A 17,003-nucleotide genomic window follows, 5' to 3' on the forward strand; every position below is an offset into this window, starting at 1 on the left:
GCTCTATTCAAAGGTGGGTGTGGTGGGGCAGCCCCCAGAGCAGCTCCTCCCTCATAGCCAAAGGGCTCCCGTGAGGGGATCCTTGGGGAGGGGGTCCCACAGCCCCTCATGGCTGAAGGGCTTCCATGAGGAGATCCCCGGGGAGGGGCTCCTGCAACCCCTCATGGTTGAAGGGGTCCTGTGAGGGGATCCCCAGGGAAAGGGTCCTGCAGCCCCTCGCAGACAAAAGCATCCCATTAGGGGATCCTTCGGGAGGGAGTCCTACAGCCCCCTCATGGTCAAAGGGGTCCATGTGGGGATCCCCAGGAAGGGGGTCCCACAAACCCTACTGGGAGGGTCCTGTGAGGGATCCCTGAGGCAGCAGCAGTTCTCTGGTCCCCACAGGCGGTATCCCACGAGCCCCCCAGCAGCCCTGAGGTGTCCGTCTGCTTCGCCAACCGCTCCGCCGCCCTCTTCCACCTGGAGCACTTTGAGGTAAGTGGTGGGAAGCACCCACCCCTCATGTTCCTGGGTGCCCCCAAGCAAGGCCAAACTCCCACAGGGTGGGCTGAGCCATCCTGTGTAGCGAAAGGTGTGTAGAAATGTGTCCAGAGAAGGGCAACAGAGCTGGAGAAGGGTCTGGAGCACAAGTCTGATGAGGAGCACCTGGAGGGGGCTCTGGCTGGAGAAAAAGAGGCCCAGGGGGGACCTTCTTGCTCTCTACAACTCCCTGAAAGGAAGTTGTAACCAAGTAGGGGTCAATCTCTTTTTCCAAGTAGCAAGTGACAGGACAAGAGGAAATGGCCTCAAGTTGCTCCAGGAGAGGTTTAGGTTAGATACTTGGAACAATTTGCTCCCAAAAAGGATTGTCAAACCCTGGAATAGGCTGCCAAGGGCAGTGGTGGTGTCACCATCCCTGGAAGTATTAAAAAACTGTATAGATATTGCTCCTGGGGACATGGGTTAGTGGTGGGCTTGGCAGTGCTGGGTTAGTGGTTGGATTCAATGATCTTAGAGGTTTTTTCCAACCTTAACAATTCTGTAAGAGAGGGGACTGGGACAAGGAAGAGCCCACAGACCCTCTGAGGTGTTATAGCACAGTGTTTGCACACAGGGTTCAGGTGGGTGCTCTGCAAACCTCCCAAGAACAGGTATTTGATTGTTAGAACTAGAGTCTGTAGATCAGATGTGTTTCCCAAGCTGTGCTTGAAACATCCATTATTTCAACTTTCTAAAGGGTTCACCCTTTCATTCTTCTTATGTCAGGAGCCCTTATTTGGGCCACAGATTGGCTGTGCACATGGAATTTGCGGATTAACATACAGAATATTTTAATGAGAATATCATAGGTGGAATAAAAGAGCACGAGTCTCAGCTGGTTTTCAAGTACATTTAAAAGGCCTTCTCTTTGTTCCTAGGTTTGTTTGGAAGACATTGCCAGAGCTGAAAGCCATGGCTATCCAGACAGGCTGCTGCCCAAGGTCTTGCTGCGGAAAGCTGAGTGTCTGCTGTGCCTGGGGAGGTTACAGGATGCAGCAGATGCCCTCAGTGTGGTGGAGAGTAAAATCCATATGGATGGGCTCATGACTAGTCCTACACACCAGACACTGCTAAAAAAATTAAGTCAACTGAAGGTTAAATTACATGAGAAAGAGAGGTGTCCAGAGCCTGCACAAGAAGCACGTGCTGACATGCAAGGGAAGTCAGAGATCTGGGAAGAGAACGACAGTATTTCAGGCGCATCTTCATCTTTGAGCTTGAATTTTGATACAGAGAGAGGACGACACTTGGTGGCCTCCCAGGACATCATGCCAGGACAGAGCCTGTTGAAAGAGGAGGCCTTTGTAAGTGTGCTCTGCCCTGGGGAGAGCCTTCCTCTGCAGGACAGCGAAACAGCGTGGGACACTCGGGTCACTAATGCAGATCTTTATTGCCACCGTTGTCTGAGGCAGCTCTTGGCCTCAGTGCCTTGTCGGGGGTGCAGTTATGCAAAGTACTGCAGCCAGGACTGTGCAGACATGGCATGGGAGCAGTACCACAGGACAGAGTGTTCCCTGGGAGCACTGCTTCTCACGTTGGGCGTCTTCTGCCACGTGGCCTTGAGGACTGTTCTACTGGCAGGATTTGCAGAGGTTAACAGGCTGGTGGAATGGTCCCACAGCGGGGACAAGGACCCTCATAACCCCAAAGCAGGGTGCAAATGTCTCAGTGAGACACTAGAGCCAGGAGCTGGTACCAGAGGTATCCCTGGTTGTGACGACAGTGGTCAGTATCACAGTTCTTACCAAGCTGTGTTCCACCTTTTGCCCCACACTGAGCAGCACAGCCCTGAACACAAGTTCCTCTGCATGCTGAGTGTAGTAGCCATATGCAAACAGCTGCAAGAGGCTGGCCTACATGCTGCTGTTTTGAATCAGGAATCATCTGAGCAGTGGCCCAAAACAAAGACATCTGAACAAACTTCGGATGAATTGTCTCCAGAGCTGAAGACTGTGGCAGAAGCGATGCTGAGACACGTGTTGCAGCTGCAGTGTAATGCACAAGCCATTACTGTAATGCAGGAGTTGGGTAAGATAAAAGCTTTTAAGTCCTTCTCTCTTGTCACAGAATCGCAGAATTGTTAAGGTTGGAAGGCACCTCTGGAGATCACCCAGTCCAACCCTCCCTGCCAAAGCAGGGTCACCTGGAGCAGGTGACACAGGAACATGTCCAGGTGGGTTTGGAATGTCTCCAGACAGGGAGACTGCATACCTTCCCTGGACAGTTCCAGTGCTCTGCCACCCTCAGTGGAAGGAAGGTCTTCCTTGTGTGGAACTTCTTGTGTTTTATTTCATGGCCAATGCTCCTTGTCCTGTCACTGGGCACCACTGAAAAGAGTCTTGCACCATCCTCCTGTCACCCACCTTTGAGATATTTATATTTATTGTCCCTCTCAGTCTTCTCTGGACTAACCAGGCCCACCTCCCTCAGTCTCTCCTCATAAGAGAGATGCTTCAGACCCCTCTGCATCTTTATGGCTTCTGCTGGACCCTCTCCGGTAGCTTCTTGTCTTTCTATTGCTGAGGAGCCCATAACCGTCCTGTCCTTGCTCATCTAGCTTGTGTGAAGTGAAGAGATTGAATTATCAGCTGTAAAAAGCTCCCACTGCAGATGAAAATGACTTGCTTAAAATTTAATGGCCTGTCCCACGCTGGCCTGTTCCTTGGTGCACACGCAGAGCGTGTTTCACTATTATTTATTGCAGCAATATACCGGGAACCTTCCTGCTGCTGTCTGCGATCGGTCACGGCGCTCGTTGCAGAAGTTGCGTGGGTTTGTGAGCATCCATTCCCAACCTGCCTGTTCTTCCTCTGTCTCCAGGGCCCGGAGATGGTGCTGTTGTAAATAAGAAGCCCGTGCGCCTGGCGACAGCCTTCTTTCCTGTCCTCAGCCTCCTGAACCACTCGTGCTGTCCCAACACCAGCGTGTCATTCAGTGGGACAGCTGCCACTGTCAGGGCATCGCAGCCAATCCCAAGGGGCCAAGAGATCTTCCACTGCTATGGTAAGCATTAACTCTGGGTTTGTCTCAAGGCACAGACATCATTCCTTGGCATTCTGGTGGATATTAATACCATAATGTTGCTGGAGCCTTTTTTTATGTATCAGCCTTGACCAAAGATACCAACACAAAATTTTATCACTTTGAGCCCACCGTTGGATTTTCAGTCTCCAGCTATGTCCTCTGCAAAACATATGTGGTCTCAATTATAACAAAGATCCATTTACTCTGATATTAAGAACTGTACCTGTTTAGAGATTTCTACCCTCGCCATTCCTTTTCAGGGCCTCACCAATGTAGAATGGGAGCTGCTGAGAGACAACAGCTTCTCAGACAGTATTTCTTTGAGTGTCGCTGTCGGGCATGCCTTGATGAGTTAGAGTCTGATGTCAAGAGCGTGGTGTCCATGAGAAACTCATTCTGCTGTCCCAGCTGCCAGGCTCCAATGCAGGTAGTTCTCCCATAGTTATAACTGTGGAACTTAACTGGGGTGTGTAAAGTTTGGGTCTCTGGGAAAGCCAAGAGTTAAAGACCTCAGTTCGATCCCTGCTCAGAAGGCAAAAGCCACTGTAGAGTCATGCCAGTATCTCACTGTTTCTTATAAAATCAAATAAGCTAATAGCACTTTATGAAAAAGTCACTTTGTTTAATGAATACAACTGAAAAACAATTTAGCATCTCTATAAAACAATACAGAGCTAATGGAGATGGAAAGTAAGTGCTGAGTTGAACGTGAGCAGGAATGATCACAGGGATGATTTCCACAGGGGGAAGAAGACCTGCTTTGTTGTTCAAATGAAGCTTGTGCAACCTCAGTCAGCAGAGAGAACCTGTCACACCGTTTACAGGACCTTCAGCAACAGATCAAGAAAGCTTTAGACCTGCTGAGGGACAGGAAGGCTGGTAAGGCTCAGCTTTCTGCTCTAAGGTCAGGAGCTGAGGAGTACACGTTGGGACACAAAGCTGTAGCCATGAGATGGCACTGTTGCTCATGCCTTTGGGGTCTTATGGCATGTGGCCTGGTGTCCCTGGGGACTTCACCTTTAGGTTTTTTATACCCCTGATCCGGGTATTAATCTAAGTCACACATTGTCCTATAGTAAAGTAATTAAATAAAAAGAAGTCAGGGTAACATTGGAGTTAGGCATTCCCGGGCCTTGCTTTCCTGGGGTGAGTTGGGCCTACACTGGGGTAGAATAAGCAGAGTTGAATCCCAGCCAAATCCCAATTACCTGTGTAAGATGCAAAGATGAGATCAGATTGATTTTACTTCATGGATCATGGACAGCTGGAGACTGGCCATAGGATGAATTTTATAACCTGTTTTGTTATAGATCAGGCTATCAAAGTGCTCCTGAAGTGTCAAATGGATGCTGGAAACTTCTTATCTCCAGAGCATTTGCTGATGGGAGAAATGGAGGATCATCTGGCACAGGTCTATGCTACTCTTGGTATGGCATTGTCTTCCCATTATCCCATGTTTTCTGAACTTTGAATTTAACATGACTAGCCTTTTCTCAGACTGGCCCTTGCATTTTTTCCCTAGTTTTGACAGCAGGGCTCTCAGAAAGACCAAAACTATGTTCCTAGCAGTCAGTGAACAATAATGTCATCTCATGTTCTTCTGGATTGCCTGTCCTGGTTCTGAGTTCAGCAGCCTCCCAAGAATGCTGTGGACATAGTTCATCACATTGTGCATAATGCTGTCAGATTCTTTGGGTGGTGATAGCTCTAGAAAATATTTATTCATTTCTCATTTTTTTGTTTTGGTTTGGTTTTCCATCAGGAAAGTGGCAGGAAGCAGCCAGACACCTGAAGAAGAGTATTGGGATTGTGGAAATGCATCATGGGCCATCGAGTGTAGAAACAGGTCATGAACTCTTCAAGCTGGCACAAATTCTCTTCAATGGGTAAGTTTGGTTTCATCCTCTGTCCCTTCCCTGCACCACTCCTGTGGGTCTGACACAGTATCATGGCAGGTGGTCCTTGACACCCTGAGGGTGTCTCACAGGACACTGGGCAATCTAGCACAGGTACCAAAGTTGACCATTACACAAGTGCAAGTTCCTTAACCCCCCTGGGGTTCCCTTATTCCTTGCAGCTCTCTTTGGACCTGTTTTCACTTCTCCTTGGCTCAATTTATTCCCCGTCCAATCATTTTATTCTGACAACTCATCACCCTTGGTGTTTATACCTCAGTTGTGTAATGTTGCTGACATCTTCTCAAAGGAGAGAATGAAATCCTCTTGCTTTATTGTCAAGGAAATCCCTGCACTGCTTCTGAAAAGCTTCTCACAACACCTCCCTTTAATTGAATTAATTTTGGTGGGAGCCACAGTGAGGAGATAGGGAGTACTATGCTCAGAGATAATGTTTTCAGTTTTTGTCCATCTCCTTACCTTTTCCTCCCCCTCATCCTCCCTTTGCAGCTGAAGTTGCACATGATTTGCCTGGTGCTGAAAGGCAGGGGAGGGTGGGATCTGTACCCATGAACAGGTTTAGGTTTTTGTTAGAAAGAGCTTAAAGGTTGTGTAAGTCAAGAAGCTGAATTAAGTATTTTGCATACTCTGTTATTATCTTCCTATTTCAGATTTGCAGTTTCTGAAGCTCTGAGCACAATTCAAAGAGCAGAGGAGATTTTGTCAGTGCACTGTGGTCCTCAGAGTGCTCAGATCCAGGAACTACAAGAGATGAAGACCTGTCTGTCAGAGCTTCCCAGAAGCATCCTTCAGAGGACTTAATTTCCCTGTCAAAGGAAGCTGCAATGTGATCTTTCATCAAAGCTAAGTGTCATGTGGTAAGGTAGTCATGTAGTACAAGCTGGAAAATCGTGTAACAGCAACTTGAATGAAATCAGAAATGCTCTTTAGTGAGGCTGTTGTAAATAAAATGACCAATTCTAACGTGAGAGGTCTGTGTGTGGTACGGTGGGAATAGAGGCTGTTGTGTAATTTCTATGTGTGGGTTGGAAGCAAATGTTTGAGTTGCTTGTGTATGAAGTGTGACTCTCCCCTGTGTGGTACCCTGAGCATTATGAACGTACAGTCATCCAGAGCACACTGCCTTCTATTTTTAATACTGTGAAGCACTTTTCTTGCCAGTGTCAAATGTAAATAGTGGGAGGGGTGAGGCAGCAAGCTGGGAAGTGCAAACTTACAGCCTATAAGAGGAGGCACTGCAGAACCTGGAGGGCTCCAGCACAGGTCTGTCAGTAATGAGGGATTCGGTATCAACAACTGGTGTGAGGTTGGAAAGCGGGATAGGGAAGAATGCAGTATACACCAGGTATTTCTTGCTTTTGGGACACAGAACTGCATTGTGGCTCACTGGGGAAATTGGGAGTGAAGACACAGGATGTAGGCAGACAATCTTTCAAGGGAGAATACTGGGCCTTGCTGAGATTAATAGCAAAAGCTCTTTTATTGCAGCATGAAGGCATAAGATTTGCAAGTTGTGTCTTTGTGCAGCAGAGCAGGGAGTCAGTATCCCTCCCAATACCACCCTTTCCATTTGGGCCCTACCATTGCAGATTATTGTGATGGGATCTAAACACCCCTGGGATCCAGGATCTTGCCAATAAAGAGGAGGGTTCCAGTGGTGTCATCTCGCAGTACAAGAAGGAAAGGTCTGTCCACGTGATATTCTATGGGGAAGGTCAGACGAGCAGCGTTCGCCACAGGATTTGGTGTGGATCTTTCCCCATCTTCACTAAGCTCCAGCATTGCCTTGTGTTGCACATGAGATAACTTAAGAGGCTTGGCAGAAATCTTGGTGAAGTCAGGTGAGGTGAAAAGAGATTGAAGCCCTGGAGGAAAGAAAGAGAATTCCATTAGCTGAAAGCATGGATTGCGGGTGGGGGAGCAGTACAGCTAATGCTGTGATCCAGGAGGGCATGGAGCTGCTCTGGCAGAGTTTACTGGGGATACAGAGAGGAGCAGCTTACACCTGTTTGTACTGAGCTTCACCCTCTCAATCTCAGAAGCACTGTATGAGCATGATGGAGAGATGCGATAAAAAGCTGAGGAGTCCTGGGCAAGACGATTTAGTTGCTGGTGAAATCTCTACACACTGACCTAACTAATAACCCACCAGCTTCATATTCTTCTGAGAGCAGGAAGCAACTTGCCCACTGCTTCAAGCCCTGGCAGTCTGTAAAGGGGGTGTGATGTACATACTTGTCTCCTTTAATGTGCTGCCAAGTGCCTCTTCATAGTTCAGCTTTAGTTTGGGCAAGCTTAGCACAGCATGGACTGTCTTCAGCTCCTTGTCTACATCGTGGACAAACTCCGAAGTGAGGCTTTCCTCAATCAGAGTCATATTTTGGGTCACCCTGGTAGGCAGGAAGAACATGGCACTGATTCCCTCTGTCAGTGGCAGCTGGGCAATCTGCAAAGCCAGAGATAAGAGAGAAAGAAGAAAGGGTCACATCAACCATAAACAGTTTTACCCATTCTGTACCAGGCACAGTCCTGAATCTTGAGTGCCTGGTCAGCCTTTCCAGTTAACATTTGTTCTTCCTCCCTGTTTGCTTTTATCCAACATGATGCTTCCTGACCCCTCTGGATTTTCCCCAGGCTTTCCATCCACCCATGCTGCACTTTTCCTGCCATTATATGGCAAGTGCTCTCTCACTTGTTGAATCCTCTAGCATTGCTCTGGGGGATTCTCAGCTAGAACATCTTTGAGTTCATGCTACAGTGAAAGATTAGTTGAAAGAGGTAGAGATGGAAAAATTTTAAGGAGTGTGCCCTGCCCTTCTTGCCCAACTTTAAGTCAAGCAATACAGGCTGGTAGGACCTGGGCATTATTTAAATTATGCACTGCTTGTCACATAGCTGATGTAGAAGCAGAATATCCTAAGAATCAACATACTGCCTTTCAAAATAGGGATTGCAAAACTAGCTGATGGGAAGAGCAAGGCTATCTTCTGGAATGGGTTAACAGGTAGGTGTAGCTGAACCTGCTCCTCAGTAGGTTTAGGAGATCTTATGTAATATTTGCTCTCTGACCTTGCAGTTGAGTTCTGAGTCAAAGCCATATCGCAGTATGGCTTTGGGGTCTGACATCATGGACACCTTCACAGTTCTGTCCTCATCCAGATGGAAGTCCTTCAGGGCAGTCTTCTTGGTGTCAAACTTGGTTTTCCATGTCCCTGTTTTTTAAAATATAAAAGGGAGGATTTTCTGGAATAATAGTATATGAAACCAGGCTTATGTCTGTGGCTGAGTAATCTTGTGCTTTAATATACAGTATTTGAGCTTTAAGAGTTGAGGCATAACAGGGATAGACTGATTGGAGCTACTGATTTACTGCCATCTTTGGCCCCTCCTTTTCATCTGAGAATTGGCTAAATGGCAAATAAATAATCAAGACAGTGTATGTATGGGTGGAGTAGCTATTGGGAAGTTGATGTCTACTTATGTAATTACAAAACTATTTTAAAGGGTAACAGTTGTGTCAATGCATATAAAGTGCTTCTCTCTCCACCCTTTATTTTGCTTATTGTCTCTAAGCAATAATTCTCCAGGACACTGGCTTACAGCATGTTTTAGAACAGCTCTCTAGTATCTCCTTCCATTCCCTCTACAGTGGTAAAAAGGCTCAGAACACTCTGAGCTGTGCCTTCCCTAAGTGGTGATATTCTGGAGTTTTGTGAGCTTAAACTTTCTTCTCTGGTCTCTTACTGCAAACAGATCAAGACTCAGCTTCCTAAGAGTAATAATTCCTCCCTCAGGACTATTTCTGTTTCAGGTAGTGTGTGTTTTTTCTTCTTTACTAAACGTTCTCAAACACTTTCTTCTCACACTCTGTGTCTCTGGCAGTCTGTTTGCTTTATTGGAACTGAGAGCATTCCTCTTCTCACACATGCTTAATGGACTCTCTCTGTATCCAAGTACACAACATTCTTACCCTTGAAGTGAGCAGCCCCAGCAAGGAGAATGCTGACATCTGAGGGCATGTCCTTCATGAACCTCATAATCCTTCCCTTTGTCTGCTGCCGGACCCAGTTGTTGATTTCTTGCAGGTCCAACTGGGTATTGCCACTTAGTGCCCTCAGACGCATCTTGTAGGACTTCTCTAGTTGGCTGTAAAATCCAGGCTTTGCCCTGAGTCCTGGGGAACAAAAACATGGATATTGCAGCGAGCTCCCTTACCAAAACAATCTCAAGGCAGCACATTGCAATCCAAAACCCAGCAGCAGGTCTCTCAAAAAATATCTGTGGCTGTGTATATACAGAAACCTGCTTTGAAGAAGAATAACTGAAGGCCCATCGAGGAAACTGATCCAAATCCTACAGCCACCCGTGCTGGAGTGTGGGATAACTCTCTTCTGAAAAGTGAAAAAAGGAGATAAGACCCGAAGGCTTGGACACAGCTATTCCAACATCAGCCTTTCTTCTTTCTCCAGCCTGCTTTATGGGTACAGCTTACTCAACCTATTGGATTCTTGGAACCAGCAGGTTCCAAAAGATAGCTCTTAGCTTTCTCAGCAGATGTTTATTGCATGCCAAGAGCAGACATTTAAAATAGCTCTGCAAGGAATTAAACAAAGGAATATGGCTGAATGTTATCACAAATAGAAAATGTGATCTGTGGTTCCTGGAAGCCAGCAACACCTGCCAGACAGCCTGGAGTGAAGGCAAAATTCTCAGCAAGTTTCTTTTTAGGACTTTTTGCACGTTAACTGCTCCATCCCCATTGTCTTTGTGTGCATGTCTGGTGTTTTATTTAAGTGCACACAAACTCTCCAGGCTCTCTGAAGCAGCAAGAGCATTCCATGCACTGTCTGCATCCTGGCTCAGGAGGATGTCAGAGCCACAGTTGTTAGTGCTGTGGTATTCAGTGTGCATGTGTGTGTGTATACACACACCTAAATAACTACCTGCTGCTAGTTATTTAGGTAAAATGTAAGAGAGGGGAAGAAGGACTTTTACTTTTCTCCAAGATGATCCGGGAGGCACTTTTCATGCTCTTCTCTGGTCCAGTCACGCTGCTCAGGAGGTCCTTGTAAGTGTCATGGACCTCAGCTTTGTTGAGCAGATCGTAGAAGAGAGCACGAGAAATCACATTTTCGGTTCGTTCTCCAGCACCTGCCAAGAGCAACAACAACAACAGTGAGGGACAGCCTGTCAAACCAAATGGTATGGGAGGAAACTGGGCAAGAACTCACCAAGTGAGAGACCAGAAAGTGCAGTAGCCAGGCTGAAGGGAGACAGCAGCAAGTTGGCGGTGGCTGTGCGGCTGGACTGCTGGCGGTACAGGTCGTAGCCAAAGTTGGAGACTGCAGCTGCCAGCTTGTTTACAGGGGTCTTGTAGAATGGATCTTCCTCTTCCTCGCCAGCGTTGGCTCCATCAGCAGTGGCAGAGTTCTGGCAGGTACAGGGAGCACTTTGGTTAGACTTGCAGTTTGCAAGGGCGGGCGCAGTTGTGATAAACGTGTCAAAGGCAAACAATCTACAGGTACTCTCCTGTGATGTACAGAAATACTGGCTTAATCTTGGAGGTGAGTGTGGGAACAGTTACTTTAAGTGTCCCAGGAAAGCCAAAGGCACCACTGAATTTGAAATCCACTATTTCTGCCTCGTGGTCATCCCCTGATGTAACTACTGTGGTTTTATCTAGGTAAAGCAGGAGTTAGTCTCATTATGCTGCTAAATAAAATCCTAGTAACTTAGGAGGGTAGTGCTTAATCCTTGCATAAGATTCTCTAAAATTAAATTACCTGCTCCAAGTATCTCTCCCTCACTCTTTGCCTGTTGTCTCCTACTCACCTGCTCAGTAGCTGAGTTCTGGGTTCTGCTTGGGACAGTTAAGAGACCCAGGAAAAGGAGAACCACTGGAATCTGCATGCCTGAACCTACAGAGTAAGAACATGGCAGAGAGAGTTTGAGCAACCAAGCAAATACACCTCTATCACTAGTATTCACTGTACCTGTTTGTGACAGGAACTGCAGTGACACATGCTGCTGCTTGTCCTTCCAATTGTGAAACACACACCTGATCTTAGCCAAGTTTTATTCTCTAGTTGGAAGTACCCAGCCAGCCTGGCCCCAGTGACTTTAAAATTGGGCAAGCACACACTGTGGGTGTGCCTGAGCACAAAAGCAGATGCGTGTGGCCCAAACCACACTGATGTTGGCAGTTTCTGAGTGCCAAGGTCCAGAAAAGTACCAAATAATTTCTTCTGAGTTTGAGACTTAAAAGAATTCAAGTCTTCATTTATAAAAGGTACCAAATCCATATTGTTTAACAGGGCAGAAGACAGCATTGACTGGTTACTGCTCTGCTACACAAGTTACCTGCCTCAGTTAGTAGTTTGCCATGTTTCTTGTGTCTGCACGTACCTGAAAGGCTGCACAGCCTGTGTGCATCCTTTGCTTCTTATTTGCAATTTGATCAAGTAACATAGAAGAGTTTTCTTAAAAGACAATAAGGAGAGGAGGAGTAAATACCTAATGCTGGGCCAGATCTAGAGAAAAAGTGAAAGACAGACCTTGACTTATTCAATCTTTTTAACAGAGGTGGGAGAAAAGTACCAAACTCCCCAGAGCAGTCCCTTCTGTGGAATCCACTTTTCATCACTCCAGTACTGGTATATGTGGCCCTTCCAGACAGATCTGTCTGGTCCAAAGGGCAGTGAGTAACCAGGGTTTTGCTGTGGGTAAACCAGAGCTGCTGCAGTGTCATGCCCCCGAGAATAGACGCCACCGAGGCTGGTCTGAAGCAATGTTTAGATAGATTCCCAGAAATTAAAGGAAGAGGGTTGTATTTAACTAACCCTTGTCATCCAGGCATCTAGAGAAATCAGAGAAAGAACATGTGTTTCAGATTAACTTCAGCTGTAAAGAAAACATGCCTGCTGCTAGAAATACACGTGGCTACAACAGCCCCAGTTCAGGACTCAGTTCAGGCAGAGTGAAAGGCAGTTCGCTGTTTCCCTTTCCTGTCTTTTCTTCTGGAGGCAGCTCTCCCATGGAGAAAAAGGCACCACAGTGAAGGTTTTAAGTTTTCATCTGTGTTCAGTCAGTGCAACACAGAAGTGGTACCCTCTTTTTCCCTGTGCACTTGCATCCTGCGACCTGCTGCTATCCCAGCTGCTGAGTAGATGAGGTTTCTGGTGCAGAAGATGTGGATCAAGAGGAATTTATTATCTGGAACAAACCAGTGCATTTGGTGGTATGATAGTGGATATAATGTTGGGATTGCTCCTATCACTGCAGAGTTTTACAGTGAACAGGCACCATGCTGGAAGAGAGATGACAGAAGCCCTGCGTGAGTCTCAGTTAAACAGGCCTTAGCGAGGGCTCTGTGAGGATGCCTGCACCAAGCTGTATTCTTGCATGCTGAGAGGAAGAGATTTGGCCCAGTCTAGTTTAGAGATGAAGGTTTTCCATGGAGCATAACCTTTTTTCTGAAGAAAAAAAAAAATAACCTCAACACAACCTCTGCTTCCAACTACACTGAGCTCCTGGGACCACGAGAACGGAGATTGGTTTTGCAGATTGTATTGTTTTTGCCAGTACTGTCACCAGCTTCATATTTCTCAAACTTTGCCAAAAAGCACTTTCCATTTTAAAAAGACAAAGCCTTTTGCGTTTGAATTGGCCTGAACATCTGGATTCTATTTGTATTTCTCTTAGCACACAGCCAGCAATGCAGAGAAAAGAATTTGGTTGGAGAGAGGTGGGATGTTTCAGGCATGATATTAAAATCTGTCGCTGTCTTTAAAGAGACAAGAAGGAGCAACAGCGTGTGATGTTACAGTCAGGAAGGTACAGGAAGAAAACTTTGAGAAATGAGCTGAGAAGGTACTTTGTGTCTGGGAGTTGTCGATTTGTGAAGGCCTGCAGGTGCAAAGGAAATACTTTACTTTCCCTCTACAGTGGTACAAGTCTCACATCGTTTATAAACGCTTCTGCCTTTAGAGGTGCTGTGAAACATGAGCCGTGAGTTCAGACTGCTCACTCTGCTCGTTCCACCCCACAGCACTCCTGAAGCATCCTGCAGCTACCAGCTCTAGAGGATTTGACTGTCACCAAACTTGTTACCATCACAGAGAAAAAGCTGCAAGACAGATGCGTGAAAGGCAGAAAACCACCCCAGTTCCCAAGCGCAGTTCAGCCCCGGAGGCAAAGCTGGTGCTGGTGGCTCCCAATCCTTGGTGAGGTCTCTTGGTGGGAATCACACCTTTTAACACCTGCACGAGAACCATTCTTCCCATTTCCCAGGTGCTCTGAGAGCTCCCCAGCCTCAGCCCCTGCCCTGTGCTCCCCTCACCGCTGGCAGTGGGCACAGGTGAGCTGCCCTGAGCTGTCCCTTACCTCGGGCTCCTCTCTGCCGCTGCTGTCAGGGGCTCCCAGCGGGTGCGAGTCGAGGACAGTGTGGGTTTGGTGCAGCCACATCTGCTTTTTGCTGCTTCCCCCAGCCCAGCCTTCGGCAGGCTTCAGGTTACAGCTTCCCAGGGCTCTCTTAAAGTGCTCTGCTCCCATTTTCCACTGCTGCCACTCTCCCACTGAATTGCACTAATTTTTTAACCCTTTTTTCCAAGACAAATGTGCTCCCTGTGCTCAGGGCAGTGTAGTGGGTAAAGCAAAGGCTGGAGAGGCAAACGCTCCCTGCCCTGTTTGAGCAAGTCGTTTATCCCAGCAGTTTTGCCATATGTCACATCAGGGAATTTCTTTTGTCTCAGAGGTATGGTTAATGCAGCAGCGTTTAATGGATTTATGGATTTATGTCCAGGATCTAATGGAGAGACTTACAAAGTGGAAGCAGGATTCTGTTGTTGTTTAAGGCAGTTAAGGGGAAGATGCTCTGAACTGCTTGTATCCAGTGATAGTTACTGGTTAACAAGAAGTCATTAACATAATTGGCTTAAAATTTGCAATAAAAGACTCAAGGGGAGCACCCATCAGTGCACATTTAAATCAAGGGAGTGTATTTTTAATAAGTATTAAATTGTAAAACTCATTATTACTAGATTCTGCAGAATATGAAAGATAAACAGATTTGAGGGTAAAAAAAACAACCCAAACCGAATTAGTGGAAGACAGGTCCCCTGAAGGCTGACAGTGGTCAGATGTAACATCAGACTCAGCAGCTGGGCAGTACAACCAGAGAACAGTTGGTTTTCCTTGTCCTTAGTCATTCTTGGCTTTCTTCTCCACAGTCATTTGTTACTGGATACTGGGAGAGCCAGGATACTGGGCTAACTGGACACGTAGCTAACCTGATCCAGCTGTTTGTCTGCTTGGAAATGCTGGAAGTAAATTGTAGGCAGTACTGTCAGTGCCCCCAGTCTTGAACTGGGATAACTCTTTGGGCTGCCAGGCTCGCTGCTGGCAGGTAATGAGGAGTTCCTCAAGTGTGCTGCACTCAGCAAAGGGGAAAGGATGAGTTTAGAGATGCATTAGCTGCTGGTTTTGCAAGCTGGAAAAGCAAACCAGGTCGTCTGCCCTTTGATTAGTCAGTGCTTCAAAGGTGACCCTGTCTAGCAAGAAGGGTAACAGCTCTGCTTTCAGCTGCTTCTCAGCTTGCTCTGTGAGAAATCATCTGCAGAGAGATGTTTGTGCTTGTTAATGTACCATCCTCGGCCCAGGAATGGGGATGTTGGCTGTGGAGATATTTTCTGGTGGTTTTCATCTCTTTTTGAAACCTTATTTGTGGTATTAAAATGCCCTTTATGGAAGGACCACTACAGAAGTTTTTATGTCTCGTCTCTATCTTCAAATGAACTCCCATCTGTTTAAATATAGGTTTCATTTTAAACCGTTTAAATCAGAGTGGTAGTTGCATAGAATGTTATGAAAGACCAGTTTTATTCCTGTAGGTGAAGGGTATCCCTGAAATGGTGCATTAAACTCATCTAACAAAATCAGTTTTGTTAAATCAATACAAACATTTTACTATTGTTCTGGTTTGGGTTCAATATGCTGTCTGAACATTGCTCACTTCAGCTGTGGAAGTACTGATGATACGAATTTGCTCTGGTAAGGAAAAAATACATCTAATATTAAAGATATTGAGACTTATTTGATATTCTGAGCCAGTGGTGCAGATGGATAGAGCAGACGCCCTGTGCTAGTCATGTCTTTTCAGAGTACAGCTCAGTCAAAATGAAAGCTTTAGCAATGCAAAGTGGAAATTCCTGAGCAGAGACATTAATATTACTTTGCATTTTACAAACTGCCTCTTCTGGAAAGCCGGTGGAGTGAAAAAGAGTCTTATGGTTGGTGTAACTGATAATTTGTTGAGCGAAGCACAGTCATGGAGGGCTGCTGTACTGTCAAATAAGATGAAATTAATAGTTTGACAAGAATAGCTTGGAGGAGGAGTGATGGCAACAGGAGAGAAAATAGGAAATAAGAACCAAGCTGTTCAGGAAACTGAGAACAAGGGAAAAAACTTTGTAGAAGGGGGAGCTGGAAGGCAGAGGCGTCAAAAGACTTGAGTTTCAAATTATGCAGAGGTTGCAGTGCAAGAGGGTGGCATTCGGGGAGGTTACAGTAGCCAAGGCAAGACTTACCTAAGGCATGGAATGGTATTTCTGAATGTTAGGAATGAATCTGTATAAATAAATAAGCTAAAATGTTCCCTGTGGGCTAGAGCTGTGCCCTCATAGTAGGGCTGAATTCTTGTGGGTTTACTTGTTAAAATTGCCTGGCCCTGTAATTACAGCCTCTTTTTGAAGGGTATGTGTCATTACACTGGTTAGAGGGGTAGGCATTATCTTCAGCCATTCTTCTCCTTTTAGACTGGGAGAAATGCATAATTGCAGGTTGGAGCCAGGACTTTTTATTCCCCAAAGTCGCCTGCATCCCCAGAATTCATGGTTAGTGAGTCAGTCCTTCTCTTATGCCAGCAGATGGTGCAGACTATTCAGGGACAGAGGCTCCCAGAAGCATTCTGCTCCTTCCTTTGAGGGAAGGCAGACTTCCCCAGTGAGGAAAACGCTGCCAGAAGGGTGGCCCCTGGGCTCTGTAACTGCTGTTTCGCAAAAACAGAGCACCATCCTTTTTACCCAGAATCTGGGGGGTTTGGAACCAGAATCTACTATGGACAGGAGTTGTTTTATACAGAAAGAGCTGCAGCATGGCAGGGGTGTGGTGAGCTAGGCCAATATTTTTAAGTGGTAGGATGGCTTGGTTGGGTGGAGGGTGCTCAAGATTCTTTCATAGAATCACAGAATGGTTTGGGTTGGAAGGGACCTTAAAAATCATCTTGCTCCAACCCTCCTGCCATGGACAGGGACATCTACCACTAGACCAGATTGCTCTAAGCCTCATCCAAGCTGTCCTTGAACACTTCCAGGGATGGGGCAGCCACAGCTTTTCTGGGCAACCTGTGCCAGGGCCTCATGAGCTTTCATGATAGTGCACCACTGCCTTGGAACAAAGTCTCATTTCAGGGTTTGTGATGGGCTGTTCCCATCTCAGACAAAAGTGAAGCTGTAACAGGATGCTGTCTTTTGCCAAAATAGGGCAAAA

The 17,003-nt window shown here is 46.4% G+C and overlaps 2 protein-coding genes across 7 annotated transcripts in view; one reads left to right on the plus strand and one right to left on the minus strand.

Annotated features, from left to right (window-relative positions):
• Nucleotides 1-6,427, plus strand: part of SMYD4 (SET and MYND domain containing 4) — a 7,905-nt gene extending 1,478 nt beyond the window's left edge. The window contains exons 3-10 of one of the 2 annotated variants that reach the window (XM_017832587.1): nucleotides 385-474; nucleotides 1,398-2,547; nucleotides 3,340-3,522; nucleotides 3,804-3,970; nucleotides 4,287-4,422; nucleotides 4,854-4,970; nucleotides 5,306-5,429; nucleotides 6,110-6,427. In XM_017832587.1, the coding sequence (XP_017688076.1) occupies nucleotides 385-474; nucleotides 1,398-2,547; nucleotides 3,340-3,522; nucleotides 3,804-3,970; nucleotides 4,287-4,422; nucleotides 4,854-4,970; nucleotides 5,306-5,429; nucleotides 6,110-6,260 (2,118 nt within the window). In that variant the 3' untranslated portion in view covers nucleotides 6,261-6,427. The remainder of the gene's footprint in view (nucleotides 1-384; nucleotides 475-1,397; nucleotides 2,548-3,339; nucleotides 3,523-3,803; nucleotides 3,971-4,286; nucleotides 4,423-4,853; nucleotides 4,971-5,305; nucleotides 5,430-6,109) is intronic. The other variant, XM_017832588.1, reaches the window with a different exon arrangement.
• Nucleotides 6,428-6,915: 488 nt separating this feature from the next.
• Nucleotides 6,916-13,970, minus strand: SERPINF1 (serpin family F member 1). 5 transcript variants are annotated; one of them, XM_017832591.1, is made up of 9 exons: nucleotides 13,842-13,931; nucleotides 12,299-12,315; nucleotides 11,292-11,377; nucleotides 10,691-10,889; nucleotides 10,455-10,610; nucleotides 9,430-9,633; nucleotides 8,529-8,671; nucleotides 7,695-7,905; nucleotides 6,916-7,324 (listed from the first exon to the last, which is right to left on the minus strand). In XM_017832591.1, the coding sequence occupies exons 3-9, from the start codon at nucleotides 11,367-11,369 to the stop codon at nucleotides 7,065-7,067; spliced, it is 1,251 nt and encodes a 416-aa protein (XP_017688080.1). In that variant the 5' UTR covers nucleotides 11,370-11,377; nucleotides 12,299-12,315; nucleotides 13,842-13,931; the 3' UTR covers nucleotides 6,916-7,064. The 5 variants fall into 5 exon arrangements, with proteins under 5 accessions (XP_017688080.1, XP_017688079.1, XP_017688082.1 ...); XM_017832590.1 differs by lacking the exon at nucleotides 12,299-12,315 and having other exon boundaries at nucleotides 13,842-13,970; XM_017832593.1 differs by lacking the exons at nucleotides 12,299-12,315; nucleotides 13,842-13,931 and adding an exon at nucleotides 12,014-12,034.
• Nucleotides 13,971-17,003: the final 3,033 nt, after the last annotated feature.

Source organism: Lepidothrix coronata, unplaced genomic scaffold, assembly GCF_001604755.1.
Source record: "Lepidothrix coronata isolate B3197 unplaced genomic scaffold, Lepidothrix_coronata-1.0 Scaffold203, whole genome shotgun sequence".
NCBI classification, from domain to species: domain Eukaryota; kingdom Metazoa; phylum Chordata; class Aves; order Passeriformes; family Pipridae; genus Lepidothrix; species Lepidothrix coronata.